Consider the following 23,735-nt stretch of genomic DNA (forward strand, 5'->3'; position numbering starts at 1 on the left):
GGTGCCCGCGTTATTTCACAGCTGGCTGTTCAGAGGGTAGAGGTACTCACCTTTGCCCCAGATCTTAATAATTTTCTGCAGTTTTATCATTAAATCAGCATATAATTGGGAAGGAAATTAGGTTTTTTCGTCGCGAGAGCAAAGCAATACCGTTAATTTAATCATTCGTAGGAAAGGGTTTCTGTTGTCGTTCGGTATTTTGCTGTGGCTTTTTTTAATTAAGTAAAGTAAAAACAATGCCATTTTTGTCATCTGCGCTTGGTGAAAATATGACAGTGTGATGTGATTTGCAACTTAAGCACAAGCAGGGAAAACTGTACGTTTTATCAGAACTGGCAATAATGAATTACAAGGGAACACAAATAAGCCGAGAATATATCTGAGACTTACAACAATTTCTGAAGTTTTTAATATCTGCGGGAAAAAGGCTATTTCAAGAGCTGTGCTTCTTTTTATTTATTTTTTCTCTCAGCAAAATCACCATAGCCTGCTGTAATAATTGAATTCATTTAGCCTTTAGAATGCTCAAGTTTGCAAATAACAATGAAAATGAATATTTCATGACAAGGAGGATGATCAATTATAGTTTGGTGACTTTGACTGGTAGCCCAGCATGACGGATCCAGCGCTTACATTTGTACAAGACTTTTGAACCCAGCTAATTAAAAAATATACAACTTCAGAAAACACGGAGGCAGGTGGGGCCGGTCGGACAAGACCTTCGTGTGTTTTTTTTCCTGTTGCAGGAAACGTTTTGCAGTTACATTTGGTACCTTGGCTTTGTTATGTGTTCAACGGTAGTGCCACCATAAACCAGTTGCACCTGCAGTAGCCTCTGTTGTCTCAGCGGGTGAGCTGCAAAGGGTTTAAATCCAGAACCTCTCCTGTTAATGGCATGTCCGCATGTCCGGGTTTTCACATGACAAGAGCTTTTTTTTTTTTTTTTTTTTTTTTTTCTCTTCACAATGAGAAAAAGCTTGGCCCGGGCCAGGTACAGTGCCAGTAGGGAAACGCAGGCAGGAACCCTTGTGGTCCTGGGCAGGATGGGTAGATGCATGCAGGAGCACTGGGTTCCTGCACTGGGACACTGAAATGATTAAAGAGCAGCAGAGAAATGCTGTCATATACACCCTGCATAGCTGGGTGCGGGATCAGGCTCCCTCACTGTTGCAGGTGAGATGACTGCAGGAATGGCTTTTATGGATACTTCCTCCATTCCTGGGAAGTAGAATTTTTTTTTTCCCCCCAATGTGTTTGTTGGTGGAAAAACTAACTCTGTTTGCAATTATCAATGAGAAATTAACTTTGTGAGGTATAAAATCCCCGAGTGAATTAAATGTCAGAGCGCGTTGTAACTTTGGCCGAACTCCGGGGTGGCCTCTCCCAGCTGAGCCGTGCTGCGGCTGCCTGAGGCTGGAGGCTGCTCAGAGCACACGTGCTGCAGCCCGGCTCCTGTCACCTCACTTCTTCTTTAGCATTAATGCAGCTCTGTCCATTGTTTGTTTTGGCAAAAAAAAAAAAAAAAAAAAAAAAAAAAAGGAAAAGCAATGAGAAAAGCCAGGCTGTGAGGGACGGGAGCTGTTGCGTGGCAGGCAGTGCCCGATCTCGGGGGTGTGGCGTGGCAATGTGATTTTAATCACAGCGTGGTGCTGCTGGAGACTCAAAGGTCTGAGTGGCTTTTAAAAAGATTTACTTCGCTCAGCCTGGGTCTGCCTCTGAGCGACGTCACGGCTGGAGCGGCGGCACAAGAAGGCTGGATGAGTGACAGCCCAGCCTACTTTTTAATAGCTTTGTCATGTGACGGGGACCAGTAGTAAGACAGGTGCCTTCAGTTCACTCTCAGAAAGGGTCTCGTTGCTGCATGCGTGTGTGCTCCCTGCCCGGCTCTGGATTGCGCCTCGTGAGTGGCACCGCTGCGGTTCGGGAGCTGGATGGCGTGGGACATGTGCAACCAGGACTCTGTATGGAGTGACATCGAGGTGAGCGGGGCGCGGGAGAGGGGCTGTGGGCACACTTTGCAAACAAGTCTGGATCTTATCTGAACTCTGCTAAGTTTGCTATTTTAAGGTTACTCCGCGATGCCTTGAGCAAATCAAAGCTTAGCTCCTGTCATCAGTATCTCCTGCAGTTGGAAACTATTTTCATGTGCCTCTGGCTCGCTTTCCCCGTCATATGCAATATTTATGCTCTCAGATATTGATATGAATCAGTGTCTGAAGTCTTTCCAGTGGCATTCAGTGGCCTGGTTGGAAAAATGCCATGTTTATTTAGAATAAGATTAACGTTTCTTTTTCCACAAAAAGGAAAAAAAAAGATAAAAAAAGATGTAGTTAAAATTAACCAGTGGCTTCCTATTTTCCTTGCTTGTTTCACTCTGCTCTGTTGAAGGTTTCCTCCTTGTTTATCAGCTGCAGGATTCAAACCCCCCCCACAGGAACGAACACCCCGGTGTTTTGCTTTAGATGCTTTTAAAAGGGATTTCTGGAAGTAGCTGTTTTCCTGCTTCTCGTGGTGTTGGAATAATCACCCTGTAGCTATGCCCTGTAGGGCAGGGCGCTCAGTCCGCACAAGCAGTCCAGCAAATGGTTAAATTCCACTGTACGGCAGAGACAACAGGATGAACCGTGAGAATAGAGTTTATGCAGGACTGTGTGAACTGCTGCTGCTGCCGCTGCTGCCGCTGCTGCTTGTGTAAAAATAGACGGCAATACATCAAACCCACAGCTTCTGCTGGCTACAATTCATAAAGGAAAAAAAAAAAAAGCAAAAAGCAAGCAGCTCCCTGGTAATCTCTGGAGGATGAAGTGAGGTGTGAGGATTTCTGCACGGTTGCGTTGGGCAGAACAGAGCCTTACCTGGAAGTTTGGGCAACTTGGGAAGCAAGGCAAACTTTGTGTGGACCCCGTCAACAGGAAGGCAAAACCCAGAGCTGCTGGAGGAGCCGACCCGCCGCTGCGAGTGGATAAGTGCTGGTAATGCTCCCCCTGGGCAACAGGGGAGGGAGAAACAGGTTCCATGTGGTGCCTTTTAAATAAGATGTCCATGCCAGGCAGATACCCATCTGAAGTAAAAATGTGACAGCGTTCTCCTGTGTGTTTTTCCTATCTGGCAGAGCATGCAGGCGGGTCCTTAAGTCTTTTTGTAGTGTTTTAAATATTTGCAGCTCGCCATTGTATCCACTGATTTCTGTTTGCATATTGTAATTGCTCTTATCTTGTTTTGATTTCTTGGTGAAGTGGAATAGATATGGATAATTCATATGTCCTGTAGCTATTATGAGTCAGGGCTGTAAGTGGATGACTTTCTGGCTCCAGAGTCCTAATTGTTTCTGAGTAGCTGGAGTATCCTGTGGGTTGTTGTCTGGCTTGTAGCGTGGGTCTCAGCTGCCGGAGCTTCGTTTTTCCATCATGTATTATTCCTAATGCTGCGAGGAGCTGATTGAGGAACCAGCTTATATGGAAATATTGAAGATTTATTTTAATCACTAGAGTTCCTGCAGTAATTTCAAGCTAGTAACAGAATGGGTAATTTATGTCAATGACTTCTTCATAGTGCAGAGGGAAAAAAAAAAAAAGAAAAAAGATTTGATCTTAATATTAATCGTGCAGTGCTGGGTTAACTGTTGGTAGGGTTTTAGCAATGTGCTCTTGCACGGCACTTCCTGGAGCAGCGGAGCAGTGCTGCCTGCTGTGCTGGCTCTGGGGATCACCTTTACCGGTCTTGCAGATTGCATGCGGCAGGTACCGGAGGCCGCCTTCATTTTTTGAATCATTAATGTTTGCTGTCAACTTAAAATGTATTAGATTCTCACTCCCATAATGACAGGACGGCGCGTTGCTTAATAAAGGCCTGCATCGCCGTAGCTGATCGGCGTCCCCAGTGTTCCACAGTTTAATGAAGGTGATGTACAGTAAGGTTGCAAGGATTGATAGAGAGCCCACATGACACGCATTGTGGCAACTCTGTCTTTCTCTGCTGGGTTCACCCCCTCGGCTCTTTGAAAAACTTGTTAAAAATAAAACGGAGATTATTTTTTCATCAATATAATCAATATAGCACAAGTCCAGTCTTTTTTTCTTTTTTTTCTTTTTTTCTCTTTTTTTCTTTTTTTTCTTTTTTCTTTTTTTCTTTTTTTTCTTTTTTTTTCTTCTTCTTCTTTTTTTATTTACCTTCAAAGGCACAAAAAAAAAATGTCCAAAAGGTTAATGGAGAATTATACTTAATTATAATGGTTCATTATCATCAGTGCAGTTAAACTAATTTATTGTTTGCGTCTGAACTAAGAGGAAAAAAGTCAGTTGGAGTGAAAGAACGCACAATAATTTGTCTTTTTTGTTTAGTGACTGCTTTATCCTCCTAAATGTTACTCTGAAATTAAGGCTGTGGTTACGGAATACCTATGGTATCCAGTAATGGTGCGAATACAGTGGGTTGTGTTCTAGCGATGCAGGTGCACCTGTTACAGATGTATAGCAAACAGTAAATATCAGCATGTCAGATAAGGACAGTTTTAGGACTTGGAGCGTTAAATCTGGCATCATCCAAAGGCCAAATATAAATTAATAACAGGAACACTTGCTTCTAATGTGTCTCAGATTAGAAACATAATGTCATATTCAGAAACATTGATTTTATTATCATGTCAACATTGGCAAGAGCATATATACTTCATTTCAGCAATTGCATTTTTTAAGTGACTTTGCAGTCATTATAGGCAAATGAAAGCTGCGATGAGCAGAATTTTTTTTTAATACAATTGTTTATGTTGCTCGAAAAGGCCATGGTAGGAACTTAAAAATACACGTAACTGCGAATTAACATGTTTAAGTGGGTAGTTCACAGAGTGACTCTATTTTTACAAACTAAAGCGTAAACAGATCAGCAGGATACTTTACAACTCCACGACATCAGTTATAAGCTACTGCCCTCCGCAACACAAACCTGAGAGTGATGCTGGGAATCTTACCTTTTCAGTCAAAAACTAGATTATCCTTTAATGAAATTGGAGATTTTGGCCAGGCACCAAAAAAGGTCCTATCTGCATTATAGGCATGCTGCTGGAAGGTGATGTCTAGCACTAAAGAAGAGGGAACTCCTTTTTCATTTGTTTTCTTCTGTGACCAAAATAATAATAATAAAAAAAGGGTGTGCATTGAAAAGGACTTAAGTGAGATTTTGACTTCTTAAAGTTCTGCAGCCCTTTAAGTAGCAGAAATAGAAGCAAGTGTTATTTCAGAGCCTTGTTTTTCAGCCTTCTTCTTCACCCCTTGGCCTGCTACGTGGTTATCTCTCAGTATCCTGCTAGACATAGAAGTTGGTCGCTGAATTACAGCCCGCACAGCTGCACTGGCTCTGTGTGCCAGCACAGGAGCCCTGCTCGTGGCCGCGCTGCTGCATGCAGCCCGTGTGCTGCCAGCCGCCGAGCCTCCCGGAGGCCAAACCCTCAATGAGACACTCCTTCAGAAGCTCCCGCTCGCGTGCTGCGAAAGGCGGTCCTTTGGAGAGGGACATAACAAATATTGAGCAATTCCCAGCGGTGGACACGATGTTATTGCCCTCAGACTGCTCTCTTCAGAAAGTGGCACTTTCTGGGTTGACTTCAGCCCAAATACAAGTTGGGAAATCGTTCAAAGCACCCAGGCAGCTGACAGGAGCAGAGGAGGGCCTGCTGTCTGGGTGTGCTCAGGGCCTCTCTTATCACCCAGTGAGTGGGCCCCCAGCACAAGGAAGATGTGGAGCTGCTGGAGTGGGTCCAGAGGAGGGCCATGAAGATGATCAAAGGGCTGGAGCAGCTCTCCTGTGAAGAACAGTTGAGGGAGTTGGGCTTGTTCAACGTGGAGAAGCGACAGCTCTGGGGAGACCTCATTGCGGCCTTCCGTTGCTTGAAGGAAACTAACATACAGGAGGGAGGCTGACTTTTAACATGTTCTGGTAGTGATAGGACAAGGGGGAACAGTTTTAAACTAAAAGAGGGGAGAGTTAGTTTAGATATTGGGAAGAAATTTTTTATTCAAAGGGTGATGAGGCACTGGCTCAGGCTGCCCAGAGGAGGTGTGGATACCCCATCCCTGGAGGTGTGGAAGGCCAGGCTGAATGGGCCCTGGGCAGCCTGGGTGGGTGGCAGCTGTGCCCACAGTAGGGCATCAGAACTGGATGTTCGTCAAGGTCCCTTCCAACCCCACCATTCCATGGGTCTGTGATTCTGTGAAGTGCTTGGTGTGGAAGCATTTAGGCTCAACTGACCTTACGGCTTTTAACCATTCATTGCCTGTCAGCTGTAAAAAGTGGCAGGGTGTTTTGTGGGATCTCCATGTCAACAAGGAAGTCTGGAGGTGGCTTCCAAGGGTACATGGTACAGTGCAGGAGGCATTGCTTCATTGGACGGCATTGACATATGGGGCTTCACTGTTTGCCAAGTTGTTCCTACGTGTTTTCCATAATTAAGGATTGGGTGTGATGGATACTCTAACATTTCAATTGCTATGCTAAAGTGGGTGTGTGATATTAATTTTTTTCTTGCTTAGTAGGTCAGTCAATACTCTGTCTAGCTTCATACTAGCATACAAAAGGATACTTATTCCAAGTTTATTTGTATTTATCACCGCTCTGTTCACCAGTCAGGGAGGCAAAAACATGTTGCTCTGCTGAAGAGGCTCCATGCCGATTAGATTTTGTTCACTGCAGAGAGCAAGGTGTTCCACACACCTTCTCCATTAGGGTTGCTGAGTCAGCAACATACTGCTGTGGGGCTGCTGGAGGAAAAAAAACCTTAGGTCCTTCAGCATAACCACCATCAGGGACAGCTAGGGGCTGGATGGGAGGTCCTGGCCTGGGGTATGACCTGACTGCCCCTGTCACCCAGAGGTGAGCACAGGGGTGTTCAGAACACATCCCAGTGGCCAAGCCCCTGCTTTGTAACTGAGTAGCTGAGCTCTGCCCATCATTTAGACACTGAGGAAATTACAGAGCATCCCTGCCCAGTGCTTTGTTCTGCCCATATGGCAACCACCATCATGTCTCACCTCGAGGACTGTAGTAGGAATCTGGAAAAGCAAAAATGCGAGCATCTCCAGCTTGAGCTAGCTCCAGGGCTGAAGGCTGTAACAGGCTGTGCCTCTGTAACCTGAATGCATCAGGAAATGCAGGAAAGACCTTGCCCAGAGGTATTCATCTGTAACTTCTACCTGCACTGGTTTGCTCTGAAGCAGCAGCAGAATAAGGTCGTGCTTTGGCCTCTGCTGTTGGATTTTGTAAACCTTGGGACGCTATTGTTGTCAAAGGCTATAGGGAGAAGGAAATTCACTGTTCCTGTACAGAGATGTGATAGAGAAGGCAGCTTATGCCCTCCTATTATGGATTATGCCCTCCTATTTCGCCCTCCTCTTTGCATACCTGTCGAGTGCTAAAAAAGATCTAATAGTTAGTGTGGTTTTTTAATTCCAGAAAACAATTCTAGTGACCCTGTGCTATAGCTTAATCGAGGCTTAATTCTTATCACATGATATTAAAGTTAATAGATTCCTGGCAATTAATGAAACTGTTTCTACGTTGCTGTTTTCTGCAGTGCGCTGCTCTGGTTGGCGAAGACCAGCCTCTCTGCCCGGACCTCCCAGAACTTGACCTCTCTGAACTAGACGTGAACGACCTGGACGCAGACAGCTTCCTTGGGGGGCTCAAGTGGTACAGCGACCAGTCTGAGGTCATCTCCAGCCAGTACAGCAATGAGCCTGCCAACATCTTTGAGGTAAGGGAAGGCAAATCCAATGAATCTGTGCTTTTTTTTAAATTATTTTTCTTTAGCCTGGTAGGCGGTGGTTTTACTATCTTTCCCTCATTAAGAAACAGCAAACGTGGTGATGTGCGTTACAGGTTCCGCCTGGCTCCTTTAATCCTCATGATCAAAAGCAGGCCTGTGATCTGGAGAGTGGGGGGAAAGAGGCCTTGAAAAGAATTAAATGGAAATTTTGATTTTTGAAAGGAAATGGCTGAAGAGTGTCTAAAGTACACAGCACTGTGGCGTAACAAGAAAGAGTTGCACAATTGTCAGCAGTGAGGAAAAACGAAAGTTGAGTCCTATTTGCTGTTTTCCTTTTGCATTCCCTGGACAGGAGCAGAGCGCAGGCTGCAGTTGGCTGGTGGAGAGCTGGGGCCAGTTCCTGTGGTGAGATGCTGGCACAGGCTGCTCAGAGAAGGTGTCGATGACCCATCCCTGGAGATGTTGAAGGCCAGGTTTTGTGGGCACTGGGCAGCTTGATCTGGTGGGTGGCAGCCCTGCCCACGGTAGTGAGGTTGGAGCCGGGTGATCTTTAAGGTCCCTTCCAACCCAATGCATTCTATGATTCTGTGATTCCTAAAGGTCTTCACTGCATCAAAAAGTCCCACTTGTGGCACTGCAGTGCAAGACACTTTGCATACAAATGAAAAGGTCCTCTTCGGTTGAGTGTGGGAGAGGAAATGGGTAGATATGGCAGACAAAGCAGTGAGGGCTGATAGTTGCTGATGGTTTGGGATGTTTCGTAGACCTCGTGGTGGAAAGCAGGCTTAAAGCTGAGGAACAGATTTAAATGTTTTCTTGAAAATATTGCCTTGGGGTTCAGGGTGTGCAGGAGGAGATTGCAGTCTCTTTATCTCTGTCTCCAGTCTTCTTTCTTTCATTGTGTCAAACTTTCATGATTCTCCACTCCGTAGTGATGGGGCTGCTGGTCCTCCTACACCCTATAGCCACCTTCTCTCTATGATGATAGAAAATGTAATAGATCATCCACAGGCTGGGAAATTGGGCAATAAATTGATTAGCTGGCAGAAAGACCTTATGCAGCAGTAAGCAGGTGGGGCTGCCTCTCCTGTGGCTGACCCAGGAAGTCCAGCTGGCCCCACTTGCTGGGGGAAGCCCCGAATGATCGCTCTGCAGCTTAATAGCTGGAAAAGATTAACTGCCACAGTGTAGCAAAATGCTTCTGAAGGTAAAATACAGCTTGCCTAAGATGTCCTGAATGAAATTCTTCTTTTTTGTATACAGTTATAAACCCATGGTGATCTCCCTGGTGCTGATAAGGTTACTCTGGATTTATACTTATCAGTGTAACTGATGGTAGGAGCTGGCCCTCTGTATTCAGTCTTCCTACAATTCACACCAAAATAGTTTGTAAATAATTGTATTCAAATCAGAATGCTTTGACCCTCTGTCTTCATTAGTTTTATTATGTTCCACATCACATTTTACGAAACTTCAAAACTATGCCTTGTTCTTGAATGTCAGTTACACCCCCCACATGAATTACAGCTTGACACGTGTCAATTTTTCGTGGTCAGTAGCAGGCTGGCAGCAGGATGGGTGACACACTTCCAGCTGAGATCAGAATTAGCACTGCACGGAATGGGTTTGCCTTTGTTATAACCAAGGATATGTACTTTTCCTCATTCATCAAAAGCCAAATGCAGAGGCATTTTTCTTTTGGAAGAACCAGGAGAAGGTACAGACTGTCAAAATTTGAGTTCCTGATAAGTAATATAATAAAGCATCTACCAACTTGAAGCATACAGAGTGTTCCAGTAGAAATGCTGGAAATTGACTACAGGCTTCTTGCTGGTCCTGTGCTGCACTGTCTGCATTGGTGGCCAAAGCCACCACATACAAAATTGTCGTTTACGTAGTGATGACTCTCCTGTATTACTTGGATAGCAATTGTCTCTTCCAACCTGAGACAGTTCCAGTTCTGAAAATCAAAGCATGTTGCAGGCAGTGAGACAAGCATCCAGGCTGGTACCTAACCTTATTGGGATGTGATGGCAAGGAGGTACTGGTCTTTTCAGAAACCTCACTGGTCTGGGTTCATTTTGGAGATGAGCAGTCCCAGTGTGAAGAAGTAGGTGGCATGCAGCTGGAGGGGATGCATCTAGGCAGCAACTGATAGGTCAGAAATAATGATTTGGAAATGAAATATGCTACTTCTTTCCTAACCGGCAGATTCTGTTAACCTCTCCGTAAGTGCCTGGCTTTCCTAGCACCCACCAACTTCAGTTATAGGATGCCTTAATGTCTCTGACAGCACTGCTTGGCCCATACTTAACTTACCTGTAAGGACAAATTGTTCTCTAATAGCATTTTGCAATACTGCAGTGCTAGGGCGAGAGTTTTCGGTTTTGTAGTGTTGTATTTCTATTTCTTTGTTGCTTGGCCCAGGAAGATGGGAACGAAACAGTTATTTTCTCCTCCCATGAATTAACCCTGTCCCCAGTCTCCACTGTGCAGCTGGATACATAGCACTATTTCTTCTCTCTGCTGCTCTGTAATGTGACGACTGGGGGTGCTCAAGAACAGAACAAGATGTGTTCTTTCTCCAGAGGTTATCTCAGATACTCTGCAAGGAACTATTTGTTTTAGATCAGAGAACAGAAGTTTTACGCAGTTTCCCATTTGGTAATCTCTGGATTTTTCCATATTGATCCACACTGGCTTTTCTTTTTAAAGAAAATAGCACAAATAACATTTTTTTTTAAACTCTCATATCATTGTGGGAGTAATAAATTTTATTTAACTTATGCTTCCAGGTGAGGCCTAGTCATTTGAAAATAGAAATGCAATCTCTTTGGACTGGAAGGGAAAGAAATAGAATGGTGAATAGTGTTTGGAAGCACAAGTACAGTGTTAATTGAACAAGCCATGCAGTGTTAATTGCAAAACCTAACCTTGAATGAAGCACATTCTTCTTTAAGTTATGAATGTAGTGCACTTTTGTCTAGGTGTGGGCCTATGTTCAAAAATCCTTTTACAAAGTTTCTGGCTGTCTCAAGCCTAGACAATTCCAATAGCACTGGAAGTCTCATGGATGAGAAATTATTAATAGTTATGGTGGCAATTAGGAGCCAAACGAGATAAAGCTCCAATTAGTCTAGATAGCATGTAACTGTTGAGTATAAGTCCCCGCCCCCATCTGCCTAGGTGTGATGAGATAGTGGCCTTCACTCCAGCACTGAAACACACTAGTATCTTGCAGAAGTACCTCACTCATTGCTGCATGATTCTGCTCACGTGGCAGCATGAAGGATCCCAAATCCAACCTGTCCTGTTGGCCCTAACACACTGGTTCTTACCAGCGTCTGTATGTTTGCATATTATTAATTAGTTGATTTCTTTCTGTTCACAGCATCATAACTTCTGTTTTTCACCTAGTTTTTTTTTTTACTCTTGTTCTGAGTACTGGGAATATGGAATGAAGGAGTTCATACCCCTAAGGCCACTCTTTATTGCCACACGTTTGTGGAACTATATAATTAACGAGTCACCCAAGATCGGTTATGTAGATGTTTCATTGCATCGTTCACTTTCTTTATTTGTTTCTGCAAAGAAGCTGCCCTTAAAAAATTGTGTTTGTGGCGAATCAGTTTGGCTTCTTTTAGAAAATCAAAATGGTTAGGTTTCCTTTCTTCAAATCAATGCTATGTGAGCATGTGAATAGCTGTAGAACTTGATGTGATATGAATGGGAAGATTTCTGGTCACAGAAACTGTTGTCCCCTGAGGCTTCTTCAGATGTACCGTATTCTATCAGAGAAGGTTAGTCATATTTAAAATTATTTACGACCCATGGCTAGCATTTTGGAGAGATAAAGTATCTACTGTGGATATATCTCTTTGTTGGCATTACTTACAAATAGCTCGATTGAGGTAAAGAGAAAATGCAGCCTATAGATAGAAAATAGCCTATTAAACTATAATGAACTTGTGTAAAATATTTTTAAGTGTGGTATTTTCATATTTAAAAAAACACTTTTTTTTACCCTTTCAGAAGAGTTCAGAAAACCAGAGCTGCCAGCCTGTCTGTGGATTTCAGTTATTGACGTAATTCTGTGTTCCAGAGAGATCCTCAACATATTTGATCACTTTATTTTTAATTGTTTTGCATAGGTGTAGCCCAGGTTACTCTTCAGGGCCATGCTATGCGCTGTGTTTTTGGAAAGCCTAAACTGGTGACTATATTTTATTGTAGGCTGCCAAAAATGCTGTATTATAAGCGGTGAGAATACGAGGAGAGAAAGATTCACAATGAAATGCATACTCTCTTGGTCCCAGCAGCAGGAAAATTCGTAGGGATTAATGATTTCTTATTTATTTGGAAGGGTTTGCATCAGGAGGATGAGGATTGTAGAGGGGAGCCCTAAACGTCACCATGGTTCACGTTGTAGAGTCTCTTACATTCTGTGATGCTGCCAGTCTCTTTTACTATTTCAGGTTATTCATTCAAGGTTTGCAGCCAGATTGATTAATGAATTACCAGATCTTGCGTAAAATGACTTGGCCTGACTTTTAAACAACGACCAATGTTTTCTTTGCCAGTCTTGTGACTGGTGTTAATGGGTTTCCAGAGAACTGAGCCTGTATAGATTTTCTGTACTGGCCTCTCCTAGCATTTTTTCCACTTTTTAATTTTCTCCAAAACTAGTAGCCCAGGGCAGGCAGTTCAAGGAGATACAATCTCTGGGGACAAAAAGACATGGTAGTCAAATCCTTGATGGCTGATGCCCTTCAATGCCAAATCAGCATGATTTATCATAGCCATCTATTCAGCACAACAAAGTCTGGAGGTGAGCTGCATGGTGTACCTCACACAATATGCATAACCAGAGCTCTGAACTTTGAAGGAAAGCCTCAGAGCTATTTGCAAAGTGCTGGTGCTTAGTGAATACTAAATTACATTTAGGAAATAGTCTACTGCTACCAGTTATACTTCATTTTTATTCTTGACACAGACACCTAAATCAGAGAACAGTAACATTTCAGAGATTATGGTAGCAGTTTGGGTATGTTCCAACACTATAATAGGATCAGAATTTTAAGGCCTTTTTTATTATTACCAATAGTCACTTAGTTTCTTCTGCAGCGTACTTTGTAGGGAATTACAGCTTTTACTAAAAAGATTAAAATGCTATTATGCAAATGATTGCAGTATGTTATTATGTTTACAAATTAACATCCATGGCTCAACACACAAATTAACTAACTATTCCATCTATATTATTAAGGATTTAATAAAGTAACTGTTGATAAAAATGAGGAGCTTGGAACAGTTAATAGGAACTGATTGTGATTTAACATAGAACTTAAACATTGTGTTTAATGGCATAGATGGTATAATGGCAGAATAAAGCTTATCAAAGTGCTTAAAAGAACTGAGATTGTGTGAACAGCATAGCAGCATGTCTGAGGCCTTAGAGAAAGGAAACTGAATAGCTCTGGGCAGTAGCGTGAGCGGGCAGCGTATCAGTGAATCGGAAGGTAACGTGGGACGTATCAACATGTAGGCTACTGCTCCAGTAAGTCGTTTTTTGAAATTCAGATGAATGCACATTAAATGTTTTACATGATAAGCACATACAGGATACTTTGGAACTTGTGTTCCTCTAAAGCGCATCCTGTAATGAAATTCTTCTATGGCAAATGGGATTTCACTTCTGAGAGTATCACTGTATGACAAAAAAGGGGAAGGAGTTCAGACTGAGATGACTTTACAAACAGCGCTGCAAATTGCTATTCCTAGCACTTCATAAGAGATCATAAAAGCAAACAGATAAGAGCTACCGAGGTCCCAGAGAAATGAATGTACAGTATGTGGTTACAGGATAGGTTTAATAGGGAAACAGACAACATTGTAGGTTTAAAACAAAAATAAACATCAAAGGCTAAAGATGCAGATTTGGGGTAGGAAACTTTGTGAGAACAATAAAAGGTAACAAATGTATCATAAAAAACAGTTTTTGAGAGTAGGAGGAAGACCCTCAATTCCAGGGGAAGAAAGACTGGGCAAAAGAGCAAGAATTTTTATATTCCTAATTGAGCAGTGTCAAGTTTCATAGCATTTGAATGTGTTACCTTTGCAAATGCCTCTGGCCTGACTCAGATTTCTGCCCATACTAAATAGGAGCCCAGTCCAATAGCATTACGTCTGTGTGGAAGGTGTATGTAAACTACAGTCTGTGGCTGGCTATGCTGACATTTAAAAATGCTCAAGCAGTAAATGGAGTTTATTTCACTCAATCCAGCTGCTATGTAATTGGAAAAAAAATTATGCAAATGTCCTACATTGAGTGTGCTGCTCTTCCTTTTTTTTTTTTTTTTTTCCCCCTGATTGGACAAACTGCAGACTGTCTAAACTTGCCTCTATTTTTGTGCAAGATCCTCAGACATCGGTTGAAACCTTCAGGCAGGAAAGAACTCCCAGATGAACAAAAAAACAATTGCTTTGAGAGCTTATTGTTTGATGTATGAGGCCACCAAGACCATTCCCCAGGCGTGTGATCAAGAAAATGCAACTGATCTTCTTCACAGTCCCATTAAGGAGATATTTCACTGCTCTGCCAGGAATTCACCTGCAGCAGCCGAGGCTTCAAATGCTGCCGTGTCTGCACTCAGCTGAGTACCTGTCTGTTTTTGCAGAGGGAGGAACAGCGCTCAGCAGAACCGTAGTAAGCTAATTAGGTCATTAGACGAATGTCTTGGCCCATGTTAAAACGAGCCCTTAAGGACACCGTGTTACACTGTGTTCCCACTGGCTACATATCTAAATACAAACTGGTGTCAGCTGCCATACAGACAAAAATGTAATAGCCTCCTTTCACAGAGGTCATCTTAAATCCACTTTGGTCACAGTCACACTCCACATCTGTTTTAGTGAGATGCAGCTTTTTAAGGTAGCATTTGGACTTCATATGCACGCAAACAACCAAGCTATAAATTGCTACTGCAGGAGTTATTTTGAATAAGTGTATACAGTTTCATATTTATAATGGTGAGGCTTCATAATATTCACAGTGAATATATAACACAGATCAGTTCAACAAGCATGAAATTGTATGTTGTCAACTTGTCACATAAATAGAGCCATATTCTAGCTTACGATAATGTTCAACTAAATATTTTCTCCCTAGAACTGCAGAGGGGGTCACAAAAAAGTGGGACGGTGGCTCTGCCTTTTGTTGGAAAAATGCTCGCTGAGTCTTCGCTAGCGCGAAGTAAATATTTTTGATTCAGCTTTCCTGTTTTTCTGCTTCCCCATTTGCTTAACAACAACAACAGAAAGTTTGCCTTTCTTAAAGAAATGTTAATTGGCCAAACTGTTAAATTTATTTCCCATAATGGTTTTATTTCTAGTGTAACCTCTTTTTTTTTTTTTTAATTGTTGCTATTTTTGTACTGTGCATCATTGCTAATTGCTACTAAACGCTCGATCTTAACCCTGGCATGCTCTTCTCCTGCTGCCCTGTCCCACTTAACATTAACTCAAGCCCATGCCATTACAGAACGATAAAATCATAGTGAAGTTTAATTTAGGATTTTTTTTTTCTTAGTGCTGCTAATCTAGTATGCATGTGTAGGTCAGGGGGAGGAAACTGCACAGAGCAAATTGGTTGCAAGAGAAAGTTTTGGTATTGAGTTGTGCATTTTGTTTTTTCCACACGAGAGGAAAAAGATACGAGGAACGCCATGTGTCTGCCTGTGTGTGTCTCTGAGATCTTACCCACCTGTAGCTCCTGTTACCGTACAGTGGTTAATAAGCAGATGCACCAGAAGTTTGCAGCCTTTCTGGCAGATTGCCACCTGCTGGTTTTTTGGGCCTTTTTCTCCAATGTCTGTTTTTTATTTTGGTAATCATATGCAAGTGCCAAAGGGATCCTAGTGCCTAAGTTTACAAGTGATGAACTTCAGTGTTGATGGGCACAGAGGCTGATCTGCGTGTACATGGACATTCGGCCATGGTGGCTGGCTTCAGGTCTCAATGGAGAGCAGCCTCTTTGGGACACATAGGTGATGGCTTTGGCTGCATTTCTGTTCTGACAACACAAAACAACAGCCTTTCTTTGTTATGATTAAGGAATGAATTAGCACTTTGCGGACTGGATTTTATTTATGAAAGCACAAAACCCAAAACTATTGGTATTTTGGTGTTATCACAAAGTCTTACCTGTGTGATGCGGTGAAATAACACATTTCCTCACGCATATCTGTGCTTTTGTGCTTTACTGTGAGTAACACAATGGAGTGGTGGTCCAAAGTGGTATGCCTCATGGCTAAGAGGACGCTAGAAGAGCAGGGCATTTTCTGTTAGGAGCCGCAGTCTTGGCTTCCAGTGGTTGAGTTGTTAATTTATGACAGCTTATAGTTGCTTGAACTGCTCACAGCCACCCAGCTCATCAGATGAAGTTTAGGAGGATTGGCCCTTCCAAGCACGTTACAAGGTTAAAGGTGGCAAATGGGCAGAGAGTTTCCTACACCTCCATGCTTTTATCTGTTGTCACAGCTGCTCCTTGAATGCTCAGCAACATTAAATCTTCAGAGGGGTTCAGAGTGGTGGTCCATCAAGTGACTTGGTGGACTGCAAATCTCTCCTATAGGAAATGTGCTTTCCTGAAAATAGAGAAGTTGGGTGACAAACTTGTTTCTAAACCAAGAGATTAATTTCAAAGCAGTAGCAATAACAGGTATCTAGAGGATGGGGTTGATGAGAAGAATGTTCTTCCCTATGAGCTGCTAGAAGAAATAATGGGCATTTTCTCGTGGAATGGTAGTATCTCCTCAAGAGAACTCAAAATTGCTTTTGAAAGTTCTCTAAACCTTTGTGGGGAAAAAAAAAATCAAAAACCAGTTGTTGTTCTCCCAGGTTGCTATTTAAGCAGCGACAGCAATTCAGGAACTGCATTGGAGAGAGCAGGTAATTAATGTTACGGAAGTGAGACTTCCCACTGGGATTTTGGCTTTGGTGAGAATGTTGTAGGTTTGTGTGTTTCCTCAGAGCAGTCAGCGACCCTCTGTGAAAAAATGATGTGAGTTTTAAAAGGCTTGTAGTATTCAGGATTTTTTTAATACACATCAGTTAACTAGCAGCACCTGGATATCATGTGATCCACTCTACAGGCCTGAGACCAAGTGAGGAGGACCTTGTGCCTCTTCTTTCCACTTCAGGAGGGCGTTTATTTTAATGTATTAAAATGCAGTTGTTTTTTGCAGTAAAGATGCAATTATTTTAACATACAAAAATTTTCGTGTATGCTTATTGACATTTGGATGTCAGAGGGAAGTTCTATACAGAGGGAGTGGTGAGGTGCTGGAACAGGCTGCCCAGAGAGATTGTGGATGCTCTGTTCCTGGAGGTGTTCAAGGCCAGGTTGGATGGAGCCCTGGGCATCCTGGTCTAGTACCAGATCTGGAGGTTGGTGGCCCTGCTTGTGGCACGGGGGTTGGAAATTGATGATCCTGGGGGTCCCTTCCAACCCAAGTCATTCTATGATTCTATGATCTGGTTGGCTGTGCCCTATAAGGCATTTGACCCTTTGGGCACCTTCAGTATGAGGTATAGGCCTTTATCTCTACCTATTTGTGGAAATATATGTTTGCTTTTTTTTAGTGGAATTCTCTTTCTGTTTTTATGTTTACTTTTTTCCCCACCAGGACTGATGTGAAGTTTATTGGCTGTATTGTCTGTCCTTAAAAGCCCAACAAGCATTCTTCATACTTGTATGAAGATACTAGACAAAATCTTACAAATTTTTACCTCAATTGCATCTGGAGAAAAGCCAGAAAAACTTAGGTTTTTTTCCTAAGGCATAAGAAAATATTTCACAGTCCTTAATGCTACAAAGGCGTTCATCCATTTCCAGAAAAAAAGGTGTCATACTGCTCCTGCTTGTATGTGATGGGAGTGTTGCTATCTCTTGTCATTTTCCTTGCTGTTGATCCCACTCTCATATAGGAAGGGTCAGGTCAAATACTTCTCCAGAGACTGAGTCTCCCATTTACAGCAGGAAATCTCTCGGGCAGAGAGGATAGCATTACAAAACAGAGCCTAACATTACAAAACAGTTCTGCTGCCTCTGGCACAGTCTAGAGCATCACAGACCAATAACTCCTATCGTGTCACTCTTGCAGCACCTTATTATCTCTGTTTTTCTGTAAATCTGATCTGAAACTGTCATTACCAGTTTCACATAGGTGAACACCATCTGGGTGAAATAACCATGTGCCAGTGATGGGCTGGAGGGGGCTCTTGTTAGTTAATCATCCCTAACTTCCTTTTGATGAGTTAATTTGTCTGTTGAGCCATGGAGGAGCCCCTAAGAGCTCCCAGGAGCCCCTTGTTAAAATTCCGCCAACAAATGGGAAGATAGGGATGATTTCACTCTTTTTGCTGGAGCCTGTGCTATCTATGATATTGCTAAATCATCCATAATGCATAACTTTCTATGCAATCTTTTTTGTTACAATTCTGGTGGCACATTACTTCTTTGTGCGTTTACTTTTTAAACTAGTCATAGATACCTAACCCTCCTGAAAATCTTATCCCATAAACTAAGATTAATTGCACTGCTTTCACATGGTCATTTAGTAGCTGCCGTGCCAGCTTTCTTGATTGTGATCTGGGCCATATTCTTTTCTGGGAATAAAGTACTTACCTTCAGCCCAGCTAGGAGATGCTGGCTGTGTGAACGTAATTTAGGACTGCCAAACTTGCAGAGAAGCTGCCTTAACTAGTACATCCCGTTGTGGAGACTTGTTTATCTCCAGACCTAATGACAATAAGGGGGAAAAAAAAAAGACTAGTCCTAGTCAGCTGAGAAATGCTGGTATGGGAATGATACTCTACTCCCTTTTTAACTAGTCAGAAATGGCTTGTTAGCACTGATATGTTGCTCATACAGCCAGATCAGGATTAGCTCTTACAGGACCAAAAGCATGTCTCTGCATAGTGCTGACTGGTGCTCTGGGTGGATCTAATAGTTCTTGCTCTATATTAGTGTTTCTCTTGGGCTTTCTTCTGAGAGGGAACAAACGAGTCCTGCAAGAACACAGGGAAAATGGTGGAGGGAATACTGTAATAAAGCTGATGATCAGAGCTCATAGGCCATGGATGGCCAATTCTTTGTGTGTGTGTGTGTGTGTGTGTGTGTGTGTGTGTGTGTGTTCTTGAAGATGTGGCCTGGCCCAGCAGGAATGTTAGAAGGTTTTTAGAAAATGGTTTCTGTGTGTACTGAACTTCTCTATCAGTCCAACCTGAAAAGTCCAGGAAAGTTGCCTTCTGAAGTCTGTGTTTCCAAGTTGTGCCACTTGTTTAACAGGAACCTGAACTGCAACCTTTCCAGTTGACCTCACATTGTTCTCCGCTATGCAATCATTCCGACTTGCCCTCCATTAATACAGTGTTAGCTATTTACCATAGCTTCTCTCGGCATACTTTTTTCCTGATCAGAATGCATAGGGATGGGCAAAAATCCACTCATGTTTCTTGTCCTTTCCTATACCTGCTTGTGGAAGTGCAATGACAGATACCAGTTTTATTGTGTGCCAGTGTTACCGCTCTGTTTACAGCAGATTTAAGAGTTTACATTAGGCCACAGTGTTATCTTCCAGTTTCCCTAATTCTATCTCCTGGCAATCCGAGCTGTGCAGTTGGGGTGGCTGCCCCTGTCCTAAAGGAATTTGTGTCAATTTCTGCAGGAACAAATCCTGCCCGTGCTAAACCGCTTTGCAGTATTTGCTCAAACTGAAATTTTGACAAAGACATTCTGTCCACATCCACCAAAAGAGATTGCCTTTTTTTAGATGCACTTGGAGGTAGATGCGTTGGAAGCTGCCTGTACCTGCCTGATAACCAAGACTGAGCATCTATGTAGTATGATCCATGCCCTTTTCTAATTTGGCTTTGAATGACAAATGTGTCTTCACTGAGTCAGCAAAAAAAATGATCCTACAGTAGTACTCGTTGCCCTTCCATCCCATTCGACAGAATGGCTAGGTTTTCCCAATTCCTCCCCCAAATCAGTCTTTGAAAGTGCTCTTATAATGAAACTCCTTCGATGTATTGTCCAGAACAGCATTGTATTCTCTAGTCATTTCTGACCAAGACTCATTATCCACTGTTATTTCAAATCTCTGACCAGCCATACTGGTGTATTCCCAAATGATAAAAAAAAAAGGAAATCCTTGTGAAAATGTGGGAATTTAGAGGTAGTCCACATTAGTCCTTATTAGTCTTCATCACTTTTAACCCTAGAGAGTCAAATCTGAGAGAGGAGTTTGGCTGACCTCAAAAACTAAAAGCAGGTTTCATTGCAAACTACTGCATTTCGCATAGGAACCATGCACGAGTTAGCTGAGGTTCTTCTGAGAGGCCTTAAGATGAGATCTCGGTCAAATTTAGCACGGCTTCAATTTTTATTACAAATGCTCTGTTCTGTTCTAAAATGGTATCTTTTTTAACTTTAGCTGCCAAACTATTCTCATGGAAAAGGCTTTATCAAAATAACTGTGTGAGGAAGATGTAAGAACAATAGTGTGGCATAATGACGTGTTTATTTTCACTAGCAAAGGAGCCGAAAGGCTCAAAGAATTGGAAAGAAACCCTACAAAATATTGGTGTGTAAATATTTGAATCCATCTGAATTGTGTGCAAGGAAAATGCATCTCCCTCTGCCAAATTTGTACGCTCCAAAATTGTCGGAGATGTCAGCCTCCTACTTCTTGAATTCTTATTCTTTTGGGTATGTGCAGGTGTCCTTTCTGGTCCCAAATGCTACTCAGCTAATGAAGGATTAGGGCCACTTCACCTGATGTTCTCCTCTCTGGAATCCAATAATTGTTTTGCATCAAGACATAATTGTACCAATAGGTATTAGACAAACCTGCTAATTCAGACTCTATAACTCTTTGAGTATCTTCCCAAATTACATTCCATGATTTGGTTAGATTATATCTTATCTCTAACCTTCTCGCTTCAATAAGCACACAGTATCTACCCTGTCTTCTTCCACCTTATACACAAGGAAAATCATCAGGACTTAATCTGTTGCTGGTGTTAATGGCATAATTCCTCATACTAACTCCAATTCACTTGGCCTGATATCCCACAAATACCTTTGTGAAAGTATTTTATCCCTGATCCTGTGCCAAAGTCTCTTTCTTCCTCTGTCACTGTTGTCTGACTTCCTATGGACTTTGTAACGACCTTTGCAGGCTGTGGTGGGTGATGATCTTACATAGGGAAGTAACAGTCTTGGACCCTATGTACAGCTCAGCAGGTTCCTGACAGCAGATCTCTGATCTTTAGCTATTAAAACTATATCCAGAAAGAGCAGAAGTATAGTCTCTTCACCAGCATAACAAAAGAATCAAATAAAGTATTAAGTAAAAAGTGATCAGCAGTGCAATAGTAGTTTTTCTCTCTCTTTTTTTTTCTTTTTCTGCCCAGAACACGATCAGATGTTGATATTTTCTGATTTTTATCTTTCCAGAGGAATTTATGCAAAGAGTAGACCGAAGACTCCAGTTAAACAATATGTTTTGTGAACCCTTAGTCTTTCCAAGACACTTGCTGTGAGTTACTGTTTTATTACAGCCTCTTCTTCCTGTGTTCTGAGAATTGGCTCCAGCTGATCACATGAAGCCATACAGTCTCAGTGCTCGCTTCTGAACTCAGTTGCGACCATGCTCCTTCCCACTGGCTCAAGCATGTCTCCTTCTCTGGAGCGTGCTGCTGTTCTGAACGTACTCCATTCATCCAGGCACCTCCAGGATGGGAGATCTGTGTGACTCCCTGTGTTTTGTTGTGTCTGTTCAGATTGGGGTGCCCATGCGCTTCCTGTGACCTGGAGGAACTGATTAATCTCTGTGCATCAAATCCCCTGCTGTAAAGTGAGGATTCAAATCCTCCCTTCTTCATCTTGTCTCCTTAAACTGTAAATTCTTTGTGCAGATACTTTTCCCTTACGGTGTGGCTAGAAATCACAACAGCACTGTTGTCTTGATAGTGCCAGAGTAACACTAAAGCAGTAGAAATTTGAAATTGTGGGAGATGGATAGTAATGTTAATCACAGTAATGAAGGCAGAGTATTTTTTGTGCTGCTTGACTGTAGAAGGAAGGGCTGAGGAATAGATGGCTGAAATGTTTTTGAGGCAGGGCTTGCTCAGCAGCCTAGCATTTATTTGACAGAGAGACTGTGAACTCAACTCCTGACTCAGAGAGAAAACTTGCTTCCCAAATGAAGACATATGGAGGGCTTTAATGGTGGTTGCAAGACACGTGGCTAGGTTATGCCACTATGCTTTAGTTTATAAAGGCACCAGGTATATATGTAGTGAGGGATTCTGAGAATTCCTCCAACTACTTAAGAGCAAAAACATTTCTCACCCTGCGAGAGTCAAAGGAAAATGGTGTATAAGAAGACAAGCTCTCCAGCTCCACAGCAGTCAGATGAGATGTCTGCCTAACAGGGGAAGAAGCTTCAGTTGAGCTGCAGAGTTGGATTTTAGCTTGATCTTACCCAGCATTTGTCTCTAGACATTTGCCTTACCCAAGCTGCATTTTTAACAGCTCCACAGTCTGGCTGGTGGGATAGCGTGTTGGACCATGGTGCCTTGCTAGTATATGAGTCCTCTTACAGTACCAAATAACATTTAGTTTTCTTCTAAAGGCCTGCTCCGTGAGCTAAAAATGTCTTGTTCAGATATGCAGCTTGGAATTTCAGAATTAAACGCAATAAAGCAGATTTTTATTTTTATTCTCTTTTGATGAGATATGCAATGAGAGAGTGAGGATGCAGCATTGGAGTATCTTTTGATTTGCTATTTGCTATGTGTTAAACATTTATATTTCAAAGAAGCGTTTGTACCTATGCTGAGTGTTTGGCAAATCCAACAGCTCATTAGATGTTAACAATAGCAACACTGCTAAATACAAAGGATTCATAGGCAAAGTACCCCTCAGGCTATATCTCTGAGAGAAAAAGTGGCAAATAGAATCAGAAACTAATTAAATAGTCAGCTAAAGCAAGCATAACTTTAAAAAGCTGTAAAACTACCAAAAATGGAAACATATTACAGTTATCTGCATTCACAGCGCAGAACAAGTTTGGTAGTATTTAAGATAATTCTCTAGTGCCTGCTATTTTTAGTCCAAGGGTAAGCTTCTGTAAGAGCCTTTCAGCATTGCATCCCTTTAACCTGGCCTAACAAGCTAAGCCAATAAGCTGTCTGATTTCCGCCGAACATGAGGAAGAGAGATAGCTCAAACAAGCCATTTGTGGCAAGAATGCTCAGCCTCTCTTGTCTTAAGAGCTTTCTTCGTATAGATTTTTCAAGCATCCCAGTATTCGGCGTGGCTTGTCAGAGAGCAGAATGTCAGGCTTGCTGTTTTGAAATTGTGGAAGCACAGAAATAAAAGGAGGGTTTTATAGACCCAGCCTAATGGAAATAAACATCGCTGCGCTGCCAATGGTGAAGCCAAACCCTCGCAGCCTGGGCTGTTGTATTGATGTGTCTGAGGGGGAAGGAATGGATTTCGTTTTTCCTGGGAACAGAAGGGCAAACATAAAGGGCCTGACTTGCTTCTCACTTGCACTTAATCTGTCCTGTCTTAAAGCCATGGGCTTCAGTGGGTTGTTTTGGTTTGTGGTAGTGTAATCCATGGGATAACCCAATGTCAGGCAGCCCTCCTTCAAGCCTGGCACCGCCTTCACTGCTAAAGCAGGGAGTGGGACCCTGGGCTGCTATAAAGTACTATCTGGCACTTTGGCAGGCTTACGGAATACAAAACTTTGCGATGTTATTTGCTTACAAGTCGTTCTTTTGCACTGGAAATACTACAGGGTTGGATTTTTTTCCCCTCCCTAGCTTATAGGATGAAGTACAACCATATTTACTTTGCTTTTCCTCCCCACGCCCCCACTGGTGGGGTTAGTGTGCAATCATA

At 42.5% G+C, this 23,735-nt stretch overlaps 1 protein-coding gene across 2 annotated transcripts in view; it reads left to right on the top strand.

The window, feature by feature from the left end:
- Positions 1,585-23,735, top strand: part of PPARGC1A (PPARG coactivator 1 alpha) — a 63,466-nt gene continuing 41,315 nt past the window's right edge. Inside the window, exons 1-3 of one of the 2 annotated variants that reach the window (XM_021395734.1) lie at positions 1,585-1,979; positions 2,389-2,972; positions 7,565-7,744. Coding sequence is in view for 1 of the 2 variants with exons in the window: in XM_021395733.1 (XP_021251408.1) it covers positions 1,932-1,979; positions 7,565-7,744 (228 nt within the window). In the remaining variant the exon portion in view is untranslated. The remainder of the gene's footprint in view (positions 1,980-2,388; positions 2,973-7,564; positions 7,745-23,735) is intronic. The other variant, XM_021395733.1, reaches the window with a different exon arrangement.

Source organism: Numida meleagris, chromosome 4 (assembly GCF_002078875.1).
Source record: "Numida meleagris isolate 19003 breed g44 Domestic line chromosome 4, NumMel1.0, whole genome shotgun sequence".
NCBI classification, from domain to species: Eukaryota; Metazoa; Chordata; class Aves; order Galliformes; family Numididae; genus Numida; species Numida meleagris.